Here is a 22,801-nt window from a genome sequence, read left to right as displayed (position 1 = left end):
ATCTCAAAGAATCAGTTTCATTCCAAAGCTTCACCAGTGTGTGTGTGTGTGGGGGGGGGGGGGGGGGGCTGGCAAAGGTCTAGCCAAGCACTTTGATCTATGCAGGGGGTCTCAAGGGACTGAGCCCATGGAGAGGTGGGAAGGAGAAAGCAGCTCTTACATAGGCTGCCAACCGCGCATTCCCTAAAGACGCGTCATTCCCTTTATGAGCCTCGGCCTCAGGGAAGGGTTGGAGCAAGAGGTTCCCAGCTCCATTAAGGGAAGTTTAGCTTCTCTATTCTTTATGATGTTAGCTTTAAAAGAACAAATCACTAGGGCAAAAGATCATTCCAAAAGAAAAAAGCCCCAGATGAGCTGGGAATAGATCCTATTCTCTGACTCGTGTCTAAGAAAATGAAAAGCAAACTTGAACCGCAGCTGACTCTCAATAGCAATTCCATTTGGCAGCGAAAACCCAAACTAGTGCCGTCCTTGCAATTCCAACAACACTGTGCTCCTGGCAAACAGCTGAAGGCAAGACTGCCCCAGAGGGGCCTTATGCCAAGGTCACAGAGACAAGAAAGAGCCACAGCATCCCACCATGCTTTATGTCACACAGGACCCAGAGCTGAGGGGCTCCAGCTACCAGGCAGGACCTGTGGCCGGGGCATGATGTTGTAGTAGCTGCTCTATCAGACTAGAGTCTACCATTTCTCCAGCCAGAACAGTTCGGCCATAACTGTTCACTGTCCATGGATCCAGACTGATCCTGAGGACTTTCCAAAAGAAAGACTTTCCAAAGTTCCTTTCTTGCACACATAGAAAATAGCTCAATGTGAAAATAATAACTGGGAAATTTAAGATGGAGTACTGACCACACACACACACACACACACACACACACACACACACAAACGTTATCTACCCCAACCTTTCCTTCCAGAGCTCACTGGAAAGACAGAAAGGATATTTTCAAAAGAATGAAATAATAACAAAGACTAGAAAAAAAGCAAAAGGAGCCTGAACAGATCAAACATCTAAGTAAATCTTCAAAGACATGGAGCAGATAAGATCAAGGGAAAAATAAAAACAGAGCAGAGCAGTATGAGCCCCAACCCCAAATACCAGGTACTGAAGATTTCCAGAGGCCCCTGCAAAGGTATAGGCTGGCAGTCAGCATGAACAAGAGTGGGGTAGGCCAAGGAGCAAGTCTGATTAGCTCCCACAGCATGGCAGTGAGGCCGTGGGAGTTCTCCAACACCCCAAGCAGTAGCATGGACATCAGAAGATCAAATCTAAGATGGTGCAGGGTTCTCATGGAGGAGAAAAGGACCTGAAGCCACTCTATCCCCAACAGGCATTAAAAAGAGAGAACAAAAGTAACTCTGCCCAAGATGGAATGGCCCATAAACTTCTCCCCACAAGAGAGGCCCTCCCTATCGCAGAAGGTAGAAGGCACGCTCTTCACCCAAACCCACCTATGGAAGCTGATGGTCAGCATGCTTCATCCTTACAAGGAGAGGTATGGGGGTGGGGGAGCTACAACATTACATCATAGGAAGCTCACAGCTGCCAGTTTCACTTATAAAATGGCTAATATCTAAGGATTCTCAGACTTGAGAAAATCCTCCATCAGAAGGAAAGACAATCCCAATAAAAAGACAAGAACAGAAGAGTATCTTCCTAACATTTTAGTGGCATCCTCGCAAATGTGGGGATCTACTGTACAATGATAAATAGGAGTACCAATGAAAATCAGAGAATTAGTGTCCCTGGACACTAATATATATAGCCAGTGGAGGAAAGACCCAGGACCCTTCAAAAAGCAGACAACAAGTGGAGACAGAGGCCTAGGAGACGGCTTAGTTTACGGGTAGGGCTTGCTGTACAAGCAAAGTACAGGAGCTCAGATCCTCAGGAGCCCTGGGAACGCCCAGTGAGTGAAGCATGACTGACAGTCCAGCCTTGGGAAGCAGAGACAGAGCAATGAACACTGACAACGAGCCCAGGCAGACGCTGAGCCTAACGGAAAGACCTTGCTCCCAAGAATACAGTGGAGGAGCAATCAAAGATGCCAGATACCAATCTGGGCCTCCACAGGCACACCGGTACACAGCTGCACGCTGCATATACACGCGTGCACACACGCACGCACATGCTCCCGTGGGAAAAAACATACAAATATGCACACACCACACAAATATCCACATGAAAAAAAAAAAGAAGGAAAATAGAAAAAGAGACAAAAAGGATATTTTTACCCAAAGTAAAGGAAAAATAGATAGCACCCACCAAATGTCCAGAATGAAAGGAAATAAATAAGTTTGGACTTAAATGCTGACTAAATTTCAGAATCCTAATCCTACAGTCTATTTCTACTGAGCTTAAGTTTTTAATAAACTTATAAAGGGGGAGAAATCAGTTATTAAAAAGAATTGTAAATATTATACAACTCTTATAAAATCTAAAACCAATTTAACTTAAGAGATGGACTATGGACGGACAGGTAGGGGTGATATGCGTGTAATAAATGTAAAACGGGAATTACCAAATCTAGTAAGAATCTGAGAAAAGAAATATAAAATCAACTGTGTTATGGGAAGTCCAGCAAATGAGACTGGAGTTGGCATTTTATTTTACTTACTCTTGTTGCTGTTTTTATTGTTGTTGTTGTTATTATTATTATTATTATTATTATTATTATTACTATTACTATTATTATTATGGCACTGAGGATTGACCCCAGAGTCTATTATTATTATTATTACTATTATTATGGCACTGAGGATTGACCCCCGAGTCTCACGCATGCTAGACAGGGCCTCTTACCACTCAGCCATGCAGCTGTCCTGTATTAATTGTTCAAACAACATTTAATAAGGAATCTGCCAAGGATCAAGCTATTGGCAGCTTCTGAAGGAAAGCAAGAGAAAAGAGAAGAGCGGGAGAAGGAAGAGAAGGAGATAGAGGCAGCTGTTACAAAGAACAGCACACCTGTGTAGAGCGTGCTGATGGACAGACAGCTCAGTGCTTGCAGCTGGGAGAAGACTCCTCTTTTGTGCTAATACAAAAGGCTGCCTGCCTCCCCCCCAAAACACATCTAGCAAGTGGCATTTTGGCCAGGGACTAAGTGTGTCCCAGCAAGGAAGGAGGCTCCCAGCAGAGTGAGCAGCAGACAGTGCACACCCAGCTTCCACTCACTTCTGAGCTCAGTGCAGAAGGAAATACGGCTCACCGAAGTGCCAGGTCTGCCCTTCTCTGCATACTTACATTGTTGATCAAGTAGACGCCCCGCCCTCTGGAAGAGGCCACTGGTTTTACTATCCAAGGTCCCCGGTCCTTTGAATATGAATCTGCTCAAAATATTGGGAGATAAAAAAAGAAGAGAAAAACAAAGAGAAGAAGGCGCATGAGTTTATTTTCTTCAACTGCAACAATAGTAATCTCTTAGGTACCCAAAGAACCTTCCAGATCTCCAGCTGGGGGCAACAATTCATCATCCATGTTTTCAGAGAAGCCTTGAAAAGGGGGATGGGGCAGGAAGAGACGGAAAAAGAGGGACGGGGAAGAGGATAGCAAATTACTCACATAGTCTATCTTCTGCTATTTCCTCTTTCTTACATAAGGACGGAAACAAGGTCAAATCTGAATGTTAGTCTGTTACCAAAAAACAACCTTCAGGAAACTGAAAATCGCATTTTCATTAACTGAAGGACTGCCAGGAGATAGAGACAACTGAGTTTTTTACTTTATCTCCAAATACAGTTACTTCCTGTGAATAATTCTTCACAACTCATAAACCAAGCAGAGTGTTAGGGCAAGGAAGCATTATGATTTACAAGTATGAGGGGTCTGTATGTTCCCCGGCTTCAGTTCTGTTTGCGAGTATCTTCGGGCCGTAAGAAGAGAAAGCAAAAGCTGGCACTGAGTCTCCCCAGGACTCCTGCATGGTCTGGGAGAAGCCCGAGGGCTCTGCCTTCCACTTGGGGAATGTCCTAGGATGGGGGTGGTGTACTGCTGAGGGAAACCCCAGCAAAGAGAGAGCTGGTGGCAGTCTCCACTCTGCCTCAGTCCTTTCTTCTTCTGATGAACCCCCACACCCACTGTCTGGAAGAAAGGAAGGGTAAGGGAAAGCTGAAAACTGAGGTACTGGTTTCTTGCTATTTTTCTGCTCTGAAAGAGAGTGTGGTGTGTGAAGAAAATCAAGGGAGTGAAAGTGTTTCTGGGCCTCTCAAATGCCCAGCTGTTTTACATCACAATAACATCATTTTATCCCGAACACAAAAGCATAAACCCAATAAAGTTCCCTCAAGTTTATGGTCTCTGGTTTGAGTTATTAAAAGGCCAAGTGCTGCCATCTGAGTGTGCACCTCTGCTCTTCCCACGTGAGACACAAAATGGCCCCTAACTCTGAGCAGGGTCCCACCCAGGCAGACCTCGGGACTCCAGCAACCGAGTGCCTGGCACCAGCCCCAGCCCCAGGGCACCATATCTTCCCAAACCACTCGCCGCCGGGCTCCCCTTCGGCCTCCCCTTCCCTCTCCCCTCGGCAGGAGTCAAAGCGGTTTTTATGCCCCCAAACAGGGACTTGTCTTTGTCAGTACCACAACCCACTTTACCTGAAGGGGACCAGGGGAGGGACCTGGACACCTCTGTCCACCCTTCCCCATCTTGCCTTTTCCCTGGATGGAATTCAACAGAATGAGTAGCCAAAGGAAAAAGTACCATGCAGAATCTAAAGCATTCAGATATAAGTAGGTTTAGAACTGTATCCTCTACCTCTGTTCCTAAGTGTGCAGAACATGTACAGGGGCTGGAAACACGGCTCAGCACCTAGGAGCACTTGCTGCTCCTCCAGAGGATGTGTCTGGTTCCCAGCACCCATGTTGGGTAGCTCACAACCTCTTGGAACTCCAATGCCAGGGACTCTTCTTCTGGCCTCCTCAGATGCCTGCATACACTTGACATTCACACACACACACACACACACACACACACACACACACACACACACACAAAGAATTTAAAAGTAAATCTTTAAAAATCCCACTTTATACACACACACACACACACACAAAGCTATCCCATGCTATGCTATAAAAGCAAGAGATTAATTTACTCTATCATATCTACATGAGGGGCTGCAAACTCTGTTGTAAGAGTTCAACTCTATTGCAGCAGCTTAAAAACAGATAATCCACAAAGGACAGTGGCTATGTTCCCACGGAACCTCATTTGTACACTGAATTTCATGCCATTCCCATATGCCACAAAGCTACAGTCATCTTGACTTCAACAGAATAACTCAAAGGCTGCATTTGCAGGCACCTGATCTACACGAGAGAACCTTCAACAAGCATACACAATGAGAATATTATTAATTAACTGATGTTGAACGATCCACGGAAGGGAAAAAAGCCCAAGGCAATAGCTACTGAATGCTTCCCTCCCTACCCACACACACTCCAGACATTCAGGAACATCTCCAGAAAGACATGCAAAAAACTAGCAGCAAGCACCAGTTAGCCCCAGGGAGGCAGCCGAGAGACCTATGAACAAAAAGAGGCTTCTTGTTCTTGCAGCTGGAGACAGGGCTCGGTGGTTAAGAGTACTGGTAACTCTTCCAGGGGACCCGGATTCAATTCGCAGCACCCACGTGACAGCTCACCACTGTCTGGGACCTGACACCCTTACACAAGCATACACACAGGCAAAACACCAATACACATAAAAATAAATTAAAAAAAAAAAAAAAAGAGGCTTCTCCCCTGGTTACTGTTTTAGATAGTTCTACACCATGGAAATATATTACTCTTTCAAAAAACGTTAATTTATATCACATCAAAATAGTGCTACAGAAGAAAGATTTATAGTTACATCCGAGAAAAAAATTAAATCTAAATAAAATGAGGCCACTAAACACAAGGTGTCTCCCTCAGATTTCTGAGGAAGCAATGAGACGGAGCACGTTGTGCTTTGAATACGACACGTCCCACATAGGCTCAGTTCAAACACTTGGTCCCCGGCCAGTGGCACTGTTTGGAAAAGTTATGGAAACCTCACGGAGGTAGCGCCTCATTGGAGGAAGTGAGTCACTGGGGGTGGGCCTTGAGGCTTCACAGCCCAGTCCCACTTCCTGTTCACTCTATTTCCTGACTGTAAGCTTCCTGCTCCTCCCACAGCCTCGTCCTTCCTACCAGTTTTTCCCACACCGGGAACTATGTCCTCTGGAACTATACGATAAAATACACCTTTCTCTCTTGAGTTGCTTTTGTAGGGGATTTTGCCACACCAAAATAAGAGAAGCTAAGACAAGAAGCTATTAATATAAAAATTTAAAAAAAATAAATAAATTTTCTAAGCGCCATACATTCATCATCTGTCAAGTAGTTTCCTAGAGTGGAATAGACAGTAGGAAAATAGTCTTCTACCTCACAAAGTGTAGGCTAGCAAACACACACAGTAAACAAGCTTACAGACGCTCGGAGTGAGGAAGTGTTGGGTGCTATAAAACGCCTAAGAAGATGGCCAAAGCTGCCTGGAGACAGTACCCTCCACGGCTCCACCAGATAGTGAAAACTCATTTTCAGAGGAGGCTAAGTCTAGCTACATGCAGCATTTGCTACCAGCATGCTGCTCAATCGAGCCTGCTTGGTGAACTCGTTTTCTGGGAAGCTAGCGTTCTAGGCTCAGGAGGTAGCCCAGTGGTCGCACACTTCCACAGCATGCACGGAATCTATGTTCAATCCTCAGTACTGCAAGGAAAACAGGTTGTGTTTTTTGGTTTTTTTTGTTTTTTTTCATTAAAAAATTTGAATTCTTGGCATGGTCTGTGAGTTCTAGTGTCAGGATCCATCTTCTGTGCTGGCATTTTCACACTGACTTGTGACATTTTAGAACAAAGGTCTATTTCTTTTGCACATGTTTGAAAAAAAAAAAAGAGCAAGAAAATCGGAGGCAAAAGCAGGGCAGAGGTTGGAGCAGTCTGCTGGGATGAAGACATCATAGACAACTTTGACAGCGAGGTCACTACAGTGGAAAGGACACTCAGCCAGGAGTGGGGCAGCTTCAGTTTTCAGTGATGACGCTATTGGACACTGTTCTTTTTTTGTGGGGGGGAGTTCGAGACAGGGTTTCTCTGTGTAGCTTTGCACCTTTCCTGGGACTCACTTGGTAGCCCAGGCTGGCCTCGAACTCACAGAGATCCGCCTGTTCTTAAACTCCATAGTCTTATCTTCAGAATGACGGCTTTCATCTCATTTGCTAAGATCTCTTTTAAAATTATGGTCCCAGAAATTTACATTCTGCATGTCTGCACTAAACTGCATGATACCACAACTGTGTTCACACCTCAGAACTATTTCTCAGCCTCCATCATCAGCAGAGATGCCACAGAACAGAGTTCCAGGAGGAAGCTCTGCTTGTCAGCCTCGTCTTCCTGCCTCACAGCTGTCTGCTTGAGGGAAATGGCTGAGGTAGTCTCGGGTCACACACCTTCAGTTCTAATAAACATTAACTGGAAATGAGGCTCCAGGAACCTAGAGGATCTGTGCTGTGTGCTCTGAGCCCTGCTCACTGATGACTCCGAACAATTCAGGTGACCCTCAGGCTTTCATCTCTCTGGCTACAGTGACTGGCTCCTGGGCTCAATCTTTCCACATAGGAACTTAGGACTTTTTCTTATTATGGCAAGAAGCTAAACATCTTGAGATCACCTTGGCTCATCTTCCCAGTGTCTCTGAAAAGCTTTACATCCTGCTCAATCCTGTCAAAGGCCCTGTCAGGACCTTTCTGCCCATTTAAGAAACACAAACCCACACTTTGCCCTCACTCTTGGCATAAGCCCATACCACCCTCCTTTCTAGGCATGCTGGGAATTCATCACATGAACCTAGCACGCTTTCTTCTCCATGCCAAGTCTTACCCGGCCAGCACTGGGCCTTCTTCCCTCCCTCCTTTTAGGGAAGACACACCCAGCTCCTTTCTGAAGTTGACTCCTTAACTTGAGCCACACCTCTTCTGAGACCTCCCTCCCATGTTCTTCCACCATCTCTCTTTCCTCCTGGCTCTCTGTGGGTCAGCTTCTCTGTCTTCTTGAGTCTCTTGGTCGTCAATTTCATCTGGAACCTCCAGAATCGGTATCTTTAGCCAAACTCAGAGCTGCTTTTGTAGCTGTCTATGAAACATCACTGCATGCTTTCCCCCATGACTGTCAAATGAACACCACGTCCAAGTGAACACTCCTCTTTCCTGCAAATAGTTCCTCTTGTATGTTCCTGGTTATATTCTTGCTTAGACTTACAAGTCCCAGTGGGACAGTAGTTGTTCCTACCTGTGGTCTCAGCTGAAGCAGGACTGCTAGGGCCCAGGAGTTTGAGGCCAGCCTGGGCAACCACCCTCACTACCCCCAAAGCCCCTCCCTCACAGCTTCTCCAACTCACATCTTCAGAGGCCTATTTGGACCTTTAGCCTGATACTCCTCACATCTAGTTAATACATCTTTTTTTTTCACTCCTTTTTTATTTTTAATTTATTTATTTCATGTGCATTGGTGTTTTGCCTGCACTGGAATTACAGACAGTTGTGAGCTGCCATGTGGGTGCTGGGAATTGAACCCGGGTCCTCTGGAAGAACAATCAGTGCTCTTATCCGCTGAGCCATCTCTCCAGCCCTAGTTAATAAATCTTGTTTGCCCTTTTACTCTATCAACTCACAGCCGTCCAACTCACTACATCGCTCAAGCCACCAACAACTCTTAACCACTCTGCTGCAATAACCTTCAAAACCACCATCACGTTTCTCTCTCGGCTTCTTTATTCCATGGGTGCTTTTCTGGCTGGTGTTTTCATCTCTGTTCTTCTCAAAAATCTCCTACTGCCTACAGTCAATTAAGCGAGTTAACAATGGACAGAATTTCGAAGTTGCATGTGTTTGAGGGACACCGAGGAAAGAGAAGGGTCTTTGAAAGAGATTCTAGAACAAAAGGATTGTCTCTTTGAAGAGGAAATGGCTAGTATGAAAAGGCAGCTTTCTGCTCCACCATGGTTAACTTGGGAACACGACTGGCCTGACAACACTGGACTTTTCATTCATGGTTTTAAGTGTCAAACAGAAGCCAGAAACCCTGCACCAGCAGCTCAGAATGCCTGGCATCCTGCAAGAGGATCCCTCTTCACTGCACATCCTTCCTGCCCTGCTCTTCCTGCTGTGGTCTTCGGGCAGTAACAGGAGTGATTTGCACTGGTGCTCAGGAACATCACTTGCCTGCATGTGCTGGCTCCAAATGTGGTGGCGCTGGTAAAGAGGCGGTCTGTCTTTCAGGTTCAGTTTGTTACAGCAGAACTTGTAAGGATTAGGATGATTGCCTGAGGACACAGTTCCACTGCAACACGGCAGGCAGGAGGTGTCAGTGGAGCTCACCCTGTGCCATCCTCTATCAAGAGCCCAGCCATCCTTCTGCCCCTGCCTCCGGGGTGGGAGGACCACAGCGGAGAACTAAGAAATTCCAATCTGATTCCTTCAAACTTCAAGAGGGTTTCACTTTAGGACGAGTATTAGGAGCCCTTCAGGTCCTTCACCATTACCCTATGATCATGGTTGCCATTCACATGTGCCCACCTGCCCTGTGCCCTGGACTCTCCTTACATCACACCTACTGGAGTCAGAGTCTGGTGTGAGGGAGAGAGCTGTAAACAACCCAGCTGCTCAGCCAGGCCCGGGAAGGTAAGTTCAGTGAGGCCAAAGAAACCAGAATCCATTACAGACTGAGTCAGGCCGCATGTTCTGTTAGTTTACCAGCACTTCAACTGACATTCAGATCCCCGTTAGACGCCTATGCATACTTTTTATTAGTATGAACTCAAAGAAAAAAGAGTGACTGATACCCCCAAACGCTTAACAACTAAAGATATGATGCTGGCCCTGGTGGCAACCTTTGGTCTCAGCACTCGGGAGGCAGAAGCAGGTGGAACTCTGCACATACATAGCAACTTCTAGGCCAGCTGGAGACACACAGTGAATCCATCTCAAAAGACCTACGAGCAAGTACAGACTTTAAAGACACGACACTTGTTCTCCAAAGGACCTAAGTCCAAACGTCAAGGCAGCAAGATGATAGAGTGGGAAGCGGAGAAGAGACACCACCAAGAAAACGTGTAGTTCACAGGGACAAGATGCCTCAACACGTACTGACTCTCAACAATGAAGAGACAAACGGGCAAAAATAACCAAGACAGGATGTGCCTGGATGACACCAACGTGTCCTTACATAAATTATTACTGTCACCCTACTGCAAATTAAACATAGAAGAGCACCATCCAAATATAAGTAATTTAAATTGTATGTTTACAACTGCTCTTCCCAATTAAGCACAAATTGTTCAAAGATTTGGAAGGCCCCAGCTAGCTGTAAGATCAGCAACGTTAAGTCCAGGTGCTAGGGCGCCCTCCATGAGCACTTACTACAGAACTCGGCGTACTCAGCTGGCAGGAGGAAGGTCTGAGGGAGAATGTGGAAAGCCTTGAATCCATGCGTGTGTTGCATCCGAATGATGTTTTTGTATAGTCGGTCCTTCCGGGTTAGTTCATAAGACCTGCAAAGCAAGCAATTTTTCCCGTTTCAGTGAATTATACCTACAAAGGTTTCCTGTTACCACACTGTGAAGAGCTCATAGCACTGAGTTCTAAAGCAGTTACTGAAGACAGATTATCCCAAATCTATCACGCTGCCACTCCAAAAGCCTTATTAAACATTTTCCTCAAATAGACATTTTTTTATCAGATTTATTCACATGTAGAATAAAATCCCCCATTTTTCATGTGTAATTCTGATGTGCTGATTAGGTAGTGTCCACCAGAATCAAAATCCAGGACAATACTAATATCCAAAAGTAGCTTCAATTCCCTTACAGTCGATTCTTTCAATCGCTGCCAGACACAGGGCAAACATCTGTTTTCACTTCTTTCCAGATAAGCAGGATCATGTACTATGTATCCTTTCTTCTGAGCATGAAACATCTCAGCTTTATCCCTATTGGTTGCATATATCAGTATTTTATTCTTTTGTGTGCTCAGTATAAGTTGTGGTATGGATATACCACAAGTTTGTTTATCTTTTCAACAGTTGAAGGACATCTGGATTACTTCCAGTTTAGAGAAGATTGTGAATAAAGTTGCTTGAAAGCACTTACATATAGACTTTCATATAAACATCGAATTTTTATACAAACATTTCCATTTTCCCAGGTGTGGGCCTGCTATGTGTTTACCAAGTTATCTATTGCTAGATAATAAACAACCCCAAAATATAGCAGCTTAAAATAGTAGTTCACATTTATGATGTCAGTTTCTGTGGGCCAGCAATGTGGGATGAGAGAACTGGGTAGTTCTGTCTCAGACATCTGATGAGGTTACAGTCCAGATGTGTGTCTACACTGCCATCATCAGGACATCTGATGAGGTTACAGTCCAGATGTGTGCCTACACTGCCATCATCAGACATCTGATGAGGTTACAGTCCAGATGTGTGTCTACACTGCCATCATCAGGACATCTGATGAGGTTACAGTCCAGATGTGTGCCTACACTGCCATCATCAGGACATCTGATGAGGTTACAGTCCAGATGTGTGCCTACACTGCTGTCATCAGGCCCAGCTAGGATGGAGCACACACTGCTCAGGATGCTCACTGGTACTGAGCTGGCTGCCAATGAGAGGCTTCAGTTCCTCAGGTGAACCCTTCCACAGGCTGCACACTTTCAGGACATGCCGCTGGCTTCTCCTAGGCCCACTGATCTGAGGAATAGGTTGCAATGTCTGTTATGACCTAGTCTCCAACAAGGCACTGCACCACTTCCACCACATTCCATTTGTTAGAGGCAAATCACTAAGTCTAGCTGACACTCAAGAACAGAAAAATTTAGCTCAACCTTTTGAAGGAAGTGTCAAAGAATTTACACATTTTACAATCACCACAGAAGTACGAGTTTAACTTTATAAGAACTGCCAGCGGTTATTCTGGGGATACTGGAAAAACAGGCTCAGTTTCTCCTACCATATTCTGAGATATAGAGGAAATACCAAAGCGTTTTCCTAGTCTCCACTCGCAGCTCCACATAATTACTCAACACCCCTGACACCAGCTTAGGGAGAGGGGCTTTCCCACTGCCAGCAACAATGCCATTGCAGATACCCCTAGGTGTCCTCTAATTCAGTTCTGACACCGTCTACTGGAGGTGGTGTCCAATCCCTCAGGATGAAGGCTCAGTCCCCAAGGCTGACCCTAGTTCCAAGTGGCAGATTGTTTTACCTGTGCTTCTGACCAGCTACCCCCAACCTTTCCTTTGGGTTTCATGAGTCTGCATGAGGAGACAACTGAACTCGGTAACACACACTGGTTGACTGTAAAGCGTATTACAAAGAGTGCAGATTAAAGACATGTACGTGGGATGAGATGTGGAGGAGGGGATACAGAGCAGCCTGCCCTCTGGGACTGTACCTGCCAGGACCTCCACATGTTCAGCTCTCCAGCTCTCCAAACTTAGTCCTTTGGGGCTGGTAATGGAAGCATCACTAAGTAGGTATGACTGATTAAGTTGCTGGTCACTGGTGATCATGTTAAAACTTCAACCCTTCCCTGCCTTCCTGAAGGTTGAGGGGCAGACTGAACGGCAACCTTCTTACCAGGACTTAGCCTTTCCTATAGCCTGTGAACATCCTGAAACCACCTAGAGCCTGCCAGTCACAGGAAATTGATTAGCATACAAAAAGACACTCTGGTGATGCCACACATTCTAATAGATAAAAATCAAGACTAAGATATTTCACAATTTCCAGGTAACGAAGGTGGTTACACCATTTTGCACTCTCACCAGCAATGTACTAGCCTGCTAGTCACCATGCATCCCAGCTAGAAGCACTCAGTGTTGTCTGATTTTTAAAGCCACTTTAAAGATATGTATCAGTGCCTCATATGATTCTAATTTGTATTCCACTAATGACTAATGATATTGAATATCTTTAACTGACCACACATAAATTTTCCTTGACATATCCATTTAATGTTTTCCCTATTTTTATAAATTCGTTTAACTACACACACACACACACACACACACACACACACACACACACACACACACACGCACATGCTTCAAAGTATCCACTAAATCTTTTTTCCATTTTGAAAACTAAGATTGTTTTCTTACTACTAAGTTATCAGAATTTGTTATATACTTTGGATACAAACTCTTAATCAGAGACAAGCTCAAAGATACTTCTCCAGACTATGATTTGTTTCCCACTCTGGTGAAGTCCCCTTGTGTTTTGACTTTTATGCACCAAGCTTTGTTAAGAAACCTTTGTCTAAGCAAAGATCATTCACGATTTCCTTTATGTGGGGTTTATGTTTAGAACTCACATCTATGATCTTTATTGCAAATGGGTTTTTTAAAACCTGATTTACAAGTATAAAATATGTTTTAAAACAGATTTTGAACATAAATAAAAAAGATGTTTAAGCCTGACTTTTTATAAATATACTCAAAATTTCAGACTATAAGAATCAAATACCTTAAATATCTGAGACTTTATTTAACAGAGCTACAGAATGAGACTCTGCTCCAGAATAAACAAACACAAAATGATCTGTCATTAAAATTAATGATCTATCAGTTGACAACCTGTTGTGGAATAATCTTTTTGTGGACTGTGAAGATGTGTCACTCTGATTGGTTTAATAAAAAGCTGGACGGCCCATAGCTAGGCAGGATTTCCAGGCAGAGAGAACACTGGGAAGAAGGGAGGAGATGCCAGGAGACGCAGAGGAAGCAACACGGGTAATACAGAGTACAGGTAACCAAGCCACATAAAAGAACGCAGACTGGAAAATATGGGTTAATTTAAGTTATAAGAGCTAGTTAGAAACAAGCCTAAGCTACTGGCTTCCTAATTAATAATAAGTCTCAGTGTTGTTATTTGGAAGCTGGCTGGTGGGACAGGGAAAGACTGGCTACAACAACTAATGTTATCTCCCAAATCTGTAAAACAAACATGGAAATCACCCTCACATAAGGAGGAATTATTACGCTGTCAATGGAATCTGATCTCAATTTGTTTTTTGTGTCTTTGGGATCCTAATTTTCTTCTTCTTCTTTTTTTTCTATGGTGATATTTTATTTGTGCTGAAATGTGATTTTATTTGTATGTTAATAAAGTTGCCAGGAGATCAGAGGTCACAGAGAGCCACAAGCAGGAGTCAGGCAGTGGTAGCACACGCCCTTAATCTGATCAAATGGCAGGCAGAGTCTCTGTGGTCAAGGACACATCCAAAGCAAAGTGGCCTGAACTTTTAATCCCAGTACCAACCATAGAGACCTGGAGATCTGTATAGACAGACAGTGAAGAAATCATGTGGTTGGGTTTAGAGCCAATGAGAAGGCAGAACAGAAAGGCAATAAAAAGACAGGACACAGGACGAAGGTCTCTCTCTCTCAGGGGACGGACAGCAGCGAGTGATAAGACAAGGTGGTCTTAGCTCTTGGCTACTGCTCAGATCTCTGGGCTTTTAACTCTGCATTTGGCTCTGTGTTTCTTATTTAAGAAGACCGTTTAGAATTTCATCTATGATAGTCTAAGCTGGACTTGATTTGTTCTGAAACCAAGGTAAGCATGAATTTAGCCTCCTGCTTTATGTCCCAAGTACAAGGATTTATGAGCATGTGCCATCACACCTAGTTTGGAACCCTAAAACTATATGCCCAAGGACAGTGCAGCATATTAAGATAGGAGTTGAGACATTCTTTAGTAGAAGGAAAATGTGTGAAAGAAAGGTAAGAAAGGAGACCTCCCCCACTGAAGACGCTATGAACAACCTCAACCTGAGGAAAGAGCATTGGGAAATGTCTCTAAAACCTCTCACATCACTATAGCCCTTCAAGAGTCTCCACCTCCCAGGGACATGCCTCAGCCTCCAGTATGGGCTATGGCACTTGGCAAGTCCCTTCTTCTTCCATTCCCCTAAGACCATGACACCTCTCCTCTGGCCACACGTTCCAAGGACAGCTACCTTTAAACACTACAAATGCTGCAAATCACCTAGAGGCCCATTACCTGGGGAAGTGATTAACTTTCTGTGCTTCAGAAAGGGTTCGAAGTAAGAAGGGCTTCAGGTGGGATCCTGTCCACATCAGGTTATAGTCAGTGCTGCTCGGGTGAACCTAGTCACAGAAGACACATGGAAAACAAACAAACGAAAATAAGCAGCAGCCTGTCTCCGGAGGAGCAGTGACCAAGAAGGTCAATGGTTTCTCATCTACAGAGGACTCTCGGCATGACCCAGTTACTATGTACAAGCCCATTACTGCAGCAGAGTAGCACGCAAACAATGTAATGAGGGTTAAAGAAAGGGAGAGCAGGGAGGTCCTAAATACAACAATAAAATAAATCAACCCTTCTGAACAAGTCAATGATGTCTAATACACTTACATGTTACAGTATGCCTCAAAACTGCACTCCAGACTCCTTTTTCTCAGACCTCCCTTATGTCCTTGTAGATCAAAACTAAAGCCAGACCTGGAGGACTCGGTGGTTAAGAGTATGTACTGTTCTTGGGAAGAACCTAGGTTCACTTCCCAGCACCTATACTGGGTGGTCTATAACCTCCTACAACTCCAGGTAAAGGAGGTGCTGATGCTTCTGGCCTCTCTAGGCACCCACACTCTCATGCATATACCCACACAGACATGTAATTAAAAACTAGAACAGTAAATCTAAGAAAAAGTCTTGAGCCTTAGATTTTCTTTAATCATTCATTAGAATTCATTTGTCCATTCACCATTAATTGTGTACTCTGCCCATGTAACACACTAGGACAGTGACAGATGCTGGAGATAGAAATGCACCGAGACAGGACATGAACAGTATGAGGTCCCCAAGTGCCCCTCTGGAACCTACCTAGAATAAGCAGCTAGTGACCAGACTTTCATCAGTGGTCTCTCAATGGTGGGGGACTGTGTAGCATCTGTACCTGTCCCTTTCAATGACAACATCCCGTTCCACAGATTTCTTTGGGGGATAACTTAACTTGCTCCTGGATATGAAAGCACCTGCCAGTCACCCATCCACCCTCTTCTCCACTCCAGATCCATGACCTAAGCTGGCCCAACAATTCTATCACCAGAGAAAGGCACAAGGACAATGAATGGAGCCCAGTAACTTCCACAGCAGTGTGTTGAGATAAACTAGAGAGTCCTGCCCTTCAGTCCCCAGGCTGCTGTGGCCTCTCCCCTTCTAAGGAAGCCTCTGCTTCCATGAGCCACCCACCCTCTCCATAGCACTCTGAAACTCTGTCTTGGTTCCAGTGACAGGGTCTGCTTCTGTTTTGTGCAACCAAAGAACCCCAAAGAGATATCAATCAGGTAACTTCTGATGGGCGACTCTGCCCAAATCTAAGATCATCACAAGAAGTGTGTGTGTGTGGGGGGGGGGGGGCTGTGGAAATGCTTCCCATGTCCCACAAGGAGAAACTGCTGGTAGTACCAAGTTCTGCAGAGCCTCTAATCACTGCTCCCATGCGCTTCCTAGCGCGGCCTCTGCGGATGGATAGAGTCAGGTAGGTAGCTAGGATTTCAGCTTTTGAGGCGATCAGGTGAGGTGAGGTCATAAAAATGAGCTTACTTCATGAAATCCATGGGCTGTCAGAATGCTTCGCACCAGGCGACTGTCCGTTCTCACAATCTTATAAGACAAATGATAACGTTCTAAACAAAAATACAGAATCAAGTTCAGTAGCCAGAAAGTTGAATTGCAAAGACAAAAATAAACAGCAACATGCAAACTTGACTGATGCACTCAATGGTGTTATACTGCTGTCCTTAAAGTAACTATAAATCAGTTGAGGATACTCAGAGCCAAGGCTTCCTTTAAATGCATTTTTAATATTGTATTGTGATGGGGGATTTGTGCATACTAAGGCGTGTGTGGAGGACACGGGACAACTCTGTGCAGCTGGTTCCTTCCTCCCTTCCTTGGGCTCCAGGGATTGAACTCAGGTCCTCAGGCCTGCAGGACAAGCATTCCATACTCTGAGCTATCTTGCCAGCCAGAAAGCAAGAGTTCTTAAGCTAAGAGATGGTGGGGTTAACTCAATACAGAAAGGGGAGCAGACCTGTATCATCTTTGTTTTCACTAGTTTCCAGGTGGAATTTAATAATTCTTTTCAGTCGGCGGTGGCACACGCCTTTAATCCCAGCTCTTGGGAGGCAGAGGCAGGCAGATCTCGGTGAGTTCAAGGCCAGTCTGGTCTTCAAAGTTGAGTTCCAGGACAGTAGGGCTACACAAAGAAACCCTGTCTCAAAAATAAAACAACAAACAAACAAACAAACCAATGCTTTCCATAAGGAGTGTAGGCAACCAAAGCAGGTAGTGCAGAGTGTTGTGGCCCTGCCACCAGAGACACTAGGTGTTAAGTTCACTTCACAGTTGGTACAGTGTTCACAGTACTTACAAGTTATGGTAGTTAGCAAACTAGTGCACTAAGAAAAACTACGTATGTCTTGAATCTGGGGGTTGGGTGACATTTTTATTTTTTAGTTTCTTGACACAAGGCTATACCAGTAGCCTAGGCTGGCCTAATACTTGCTGTGTAGTCCATACTAGCTTCAAACATGTATTCCTGCACTCAAGAATTAGAGGCATGCACCACCACATCCAGCTATTTGTCTTTTTAATATTTTAACTACTACAATTCAATACAATTCATTTCTTTTCTAACCATTTGTCTACTTTTCCATCTTAAAAATCATTACTCTGGGAAAAAGTCCTTAGACTTTTCTAGACTGAGAAGTCGGTCCACTGTCCTTAAAAGGCTAAGGGCCCCTGCTCCAGACAGCCCTCTATGTCCTCAAATGCAGATTATCAGACATCTTCGACCAGAGGTCTCTCCAATAGGAAGAAGTCAGCAGGGACCTCCAATTGCCCCTTTAAGACAGGCCCACACTACCAGTCCAGCTTGGCACTAGCCTCCTGCCCTTGTGAACATTTCCTACTGGCCCCTGGAGACAGAACGTCTGCCTTGACCCTGTCTGACAGAAAAATCTGTAATCATGTGAGCATTTACTCTGTGCTTATGACACTAAATCTTTCTATATGCCCCTACAAACTGAGAATGTTAGCTAAGAATTGTATGGAAATTCTTTTTGCTATTTTTTTTTTTTTTTGAGACAAAGTTTACTCCAGCTCAGGCTAGACTGGATTGACAATCCTGCCTTAGTCCCCGAAGTGTTCAGATCACAGGCACAAGCCTGAACATCTGGCTCCAGACCAGACCAGTACTTTTAAAGGACTGCATCCTAAACACTTCTGAATGAGAACAGTGCAGATATTTGCAAACAGACAGAACAATGTTCAGCCCCATCATCAAAGACAACTATGTTTTTTAAGAATTTATATGGAAAGCTTCATAAATCCCTGCTGCTCCCACAGACACATTAGGGGGCCTACTATAACCCTTGGTATGCACTCTATGCAAAGCTGAATCATAAAGATGGGTGTGGACAAGCCAGACTTTCTTCTAGACCCCAACCACAAGCTTTTCCGAGCAGCCCCATTATGTTGTCTTTACAACATCACTGTAAGAAGAACAGGGCAGAAGCCTATGCATTTTTTTTTTCCTGCAGAGGAATGTCAAGAGCAGTGTAGAGTGTAAGCTGAGAGGCCTGTACCATCCTGCTGAACCCAGAAGACAGAGATGTTCAGAACTGATTAGAAGCATGTCACAACAAGCTTGAGTGGGCTCTCAAGGGACAAGTTTGAGACAATCTAACATAAGTGACGAAGCAACAGATAGATTGTAATGCAACTACAAAAGTAATCGTAAATCCCACACACAAGACAGGGAGGCAGTGTGCTGGTTTGCTTCTGCTGTTGTAACAACCATGCTGGGCAGCTTAAACACAAACGTGCAGCCTGCCACCCCCACCGAAACACAGGCCCCAGCAGTCAGTCTAAAGCAAGGCTGTGGCACTCAGGCTGTGTTCCCTTCTGCAGGCTCCGGGTGAGCTCTGGGTCCTTCATGCTTCAGCTTCCAATGGCCACCTGCATCCTTTCACTCAGGGCTCTGTGGCTGTGCTCCTGCCTTTCACTCAGGGCTCTGTGGCTGTGCTCCTGCTTTTCACTCAGGGCTCTGTGGCTGTGCTCCTGCCTTTCACTCAGGGCTCTGTGGCTGTGCTCCTGCTTTTCAAAGGTAATGATGCCAGGTCTAGTCTTTTCCACCTTGTATCACTCTGGCCCTGCTAGCTCCTCCTTCCATGTTAAGGAATCCTTTGGAGGCATTAAACTGGACACTCTGAGCTAATCCAGGGTAATCCTCTAACTGGAAGGTCAACCAATTAGCAACTTTAATTCCCCTTTATCATAAAGGTTTATATATACAGGTTCCATACTTCTCTCACATGCAAAATAAATTCAACCCATCCCAACATCCTCATCAACTCAACCCAAAGTCTAAAATTCTCATCCAAATTTATCAGCTCAAAATTCTCAAATCTCATCATCTATATTAGTATGATGCACTTGGGACAAAACTGCTCTCCACCAGTGGCCTTGCAACGAACTATTTGCTCCACAAATACAATAAATAGAACTCCAGCTACATGGAGGCTGGTTCAAATTCAGACAATTTAAAGATGGGGGAAAAAAAAAAAAAAGAGTCCCAGTATGGATTTATAGATTCAAATCTGGCAAGTTAAACTGGCATTTGTGTCCAGGTCTTAGGAGGAGCTCTGTGAGTTGCAGTGTGCCTGTGGGTCTGAGGCTCCACCTCTGGAGTAAGCCTCTCGCTTGTCTGCAGCTGAGCAGGGTTGTCATCACGTTTCTTATCTGTGGAATGTGGTGGCCTCACAGGAGCTTCGTTTCCTCTGGATGCTGTTCCCTTCAGGGCAAGCTGTCAGTCTACTTGTTGGTAAATGTTCTAAAGAATCCTGCAGGTCCCTTACACATGGCCTTCCTCAAGATGATAAAGGAGCCCTCCACACACCTTCCTCCTAATAAGCCATGTCTAGGTGCTCCAGTCCTTGGCTGGCCACTGTCCTTTCCAACCCTGAGCCCCCAAGAGCACACAACAAGTAAGTTGTCCTTCCCACAGCCTGTCAATCTCACCCTCTTCTTGCCTCCAAGGAACTTCTGAATTCTCTCCTGATCTTGTGGGTTGATGAGGAACCTTAATTCCATCTATAACCATAGTCCCCTTTGAATACATCACAGTCCCAGGTTACGGGAATGAGGAGATGGTCGTCTTTTGGGGGAGCGCACGGGGGGGGGGGGGGGGGGATATTCTGCCCACTACAACAGAAAAACTCTTGTTACAGAAAAATGCAGCTCATAAATGTAGACAGAACTGGGGGTGTAGCTCCCAGTTGGTAGAATGCTAGCAAGCTCGAAGCCCTGAGTTAGACCCCCAGCACCGCATAAACCAGGTGTGACGGTAAAGCGTTTATAATCCTGGCACTCAGAAGACAAAAACGCAAGGTCATCCTCAGCTACATATCAAGTTCAAGGTCAGTCTGAGCTAACCCTACTTCAAAAGAAAATTAATTAATTTTGTAGGACTGGGGAAATGGCTCAGTGAGTAAGGCTTGCTGTGAAAACAGAATGTGAGCTCAAATATCCAGCACTCACATAAAAGCTGGGCATGGCTCTCCATGCTTAATCCAGAACTGGGAGGAAGGGACAAATGGATTCCAGAGATCACTGGACATATGACAAGTTTGAGGTTCAGCGAGAGGCTGTGAAGGTGTGGGATGATAGAGGAAAACACCTAAGGTCTTCCTCTGGCCTCTGCAAAGACAGACACACAACATGCGCGCGCACACACACACACACTCCAATAAATGTAAACAAAAACATAGAAAAATATCAGTTTACAAAAACCATTAAGAGTAGTGACTCAGATAAGCATCAGTTGGTACAGGAAAGGACTACTGGGAGACAGGATGCTCATACATCTCAAAGTATCACTCCAGGAGTGTTTATAAAAAGTCGGGGAGACACTTTCACAAAGAAACAATCTGATGAACATTATCTTAACCAAATGACCAAACTCGAAGTCACTAGTAATACAAAACAATGCCATTGTAGTAGAATATTATTGTAAGGCGTGTTACTTTTGTTTATGTTGCATTTGTTTAACTCTGTGAAGCTGTGTTACTGTGCCTGTGACAGACACCTGATGGTCTAATAAAGAACTGGCCAATAGCAAGGCAGGAGAAAGGGCAGGTGGGGCTGGCAGACAGAGAGTCTATATAGAAGGAGAAATCTGAGAGGAGAGAGCTGAGATCTAGCAGCCAGAGAAGGAGGAGGGCTCCAGAAGCCAGCCACCCAGCTACACAGCCAGCCACAGAGTAAGAGCAAGATTTACAGAAGTTAGAGAACGGGAAAAGCCCAAAGGCAAAAGGTAGTCAGAATAAGTTAAGGAAAGCTGGCAAGAAATAAGTCAAGCTAAGGCTGGGCATTGATAACTGAAAATAAGCCTCCATGTGTGATTTATCTGGGAGCTGAGTAAAGAGTAAAAACAAACAGCAGCAGCCATGTGCTTCCCTCAGTGATACACTGGCAAGCACACAACTTCACCAAATTCCTGCACAGTCAGAAAAATCTGGATCTAAGCATGTGGAACAGAGGACAGTAATTATCAAACCTGAGAATACCTGGGGCTGGCAAGACGGCTCAGAGGGTAAAGGTACCTTACCTGTCACCAAGCCTAAAGACCTGAGTTCAATCCCCATGACTCGTATGGTGGAAGGGGAGATGTGATTTCCCTCAACTTGCCCTCTGATCTACACATGCACACCATGGCATTCATTCTCTCTCTCTCTCTCTCTCTCTCTCTCTCTCTCTCTCTCTCTCTCTCTCCCCCCCCCTTCTTCCCTCTCCCCTCTCTCTCAAAGTTAATAAAAATTTGAATCTTTAAAATATAAAAGTCAGGCAGTGGTGGCGCACGTCTTTAATCCCAGCACTAGGGAGGCAGAGCTAGGTGGAACTTTGTGAGTTCGAGGCCAGCCTTGTCTACAGAGTGAGATCCAGGAAAGGCTCAAAGCTACAAAGAGAAACCCTGTCTCAAAAAACCAAAAAAAAAAAAAAAAAAAAAAAACCACTTTAAAATATAAAGAGTATCTGTAAAACAAGCCCAGAATTTTTGAAAGACCATGATGGACAAAATCAAAGAGCTTGGGAAACAGCTGCAGGGTAAAACACACAGAAGAAATAATGACAAATGTCATCTTTGGTCAGATCCTGACTAGAAAAAAGCAGAACAAAAAGCTGCAAAGGATAAACCGCAGCAATGGGGAAGGGGCACAGGGCTGAAGGTCGGAAGAAACATCCCCCAGTGCTGCCCACTCCATCCCACTCCAGGGCCCCAGTGCCCACTCCGTCCCACGCCAGGGCCCCAGTGCCCACTCCATTCTATGGCAGGACCCCAGTGCCCACTCCATTCTATGGCAGGGCCCCAGTGCCCACTCCATTCTATGGCAGGGCCCCAGTGCCCACTCTGTCCCACGCCAGGGCCCCAGTGCCCACTCCATTCTATGGCAGGGTTCCAGTGCCCACTCCGTACCACGGCAGGGCCCCAGCTCTTAGGAGCTGCCTTCTGAAAAAGGAATTAGGACAGGAAGTGGCCCAGCTACTTCTCTAACAGCTCAGAGACTGAAGCTACCTCGGCCAAATGCTCATGTCACATAGACAAAGACTACATACTCTTTCATCTTGCCTAAAGATGTTCACGAAAGGTATTTAGGAAAATGAAAGCAAATTGAGATCTTTTACTTA

General features: G+C 45.0%; 1 protein-coding gene across 10 annotated transcripts in view; it reads right to left on the bottom strand.

Moving 5' to 3' along the window:
• Positions 1–22,801, bottom strand: part of Ttll5 (tubulin tyrosine ligase like 5) — a 248,179-nt gene that overhangs the window by 211,843 nt on the left and 13,535 nt on the right. For 8 of the 10 annotated variants that reach the window (XM_036206323.1, XM_036206324.1, XM_036206327.1 and 5 more), the window contains exons 4-7: positions 16,655–16,737; positions 15,089–15,195; positions 10,441–10,571; positions 3,250–3,332 (exon numbers count right to left, since the gene is read on the bottom strand). In XM_036206323.1, coding sequence (XP_036062216.1) covers positions 3,250–3,332; positions 10,441–10,571; positions 15,089–15,195; positions 16,655–16,737 — 404 coding nt within the window. Of the gene's footprint in view, positions 1–3,249; positions 3,333–10,440; positions 10,572–15,088; positions 15,196–16,654; positions 16,738–22,801 lie in introns of those variants that run through there. The other 2 variants (XM_036206328.1, XM_036206331.1) reach the window with 2 other exon arrangements.

Source organism: Onychomys torridus, chromosome 14 (assembly GCF_903995425.1).
Source record: "Onychomys torridus chromosome 14, mOncTor1.1, whole genome shotgun sequence".
Taxonomy (NCBI): Eukaryota; Metazoa; Chordata; class Mammalia; order Rodentia; family Cricetidae; genus Onychomys; species Onychomys torridus.
This window is presented reverse-complemented; position numbering and strand designations above follow the sequence as displayed.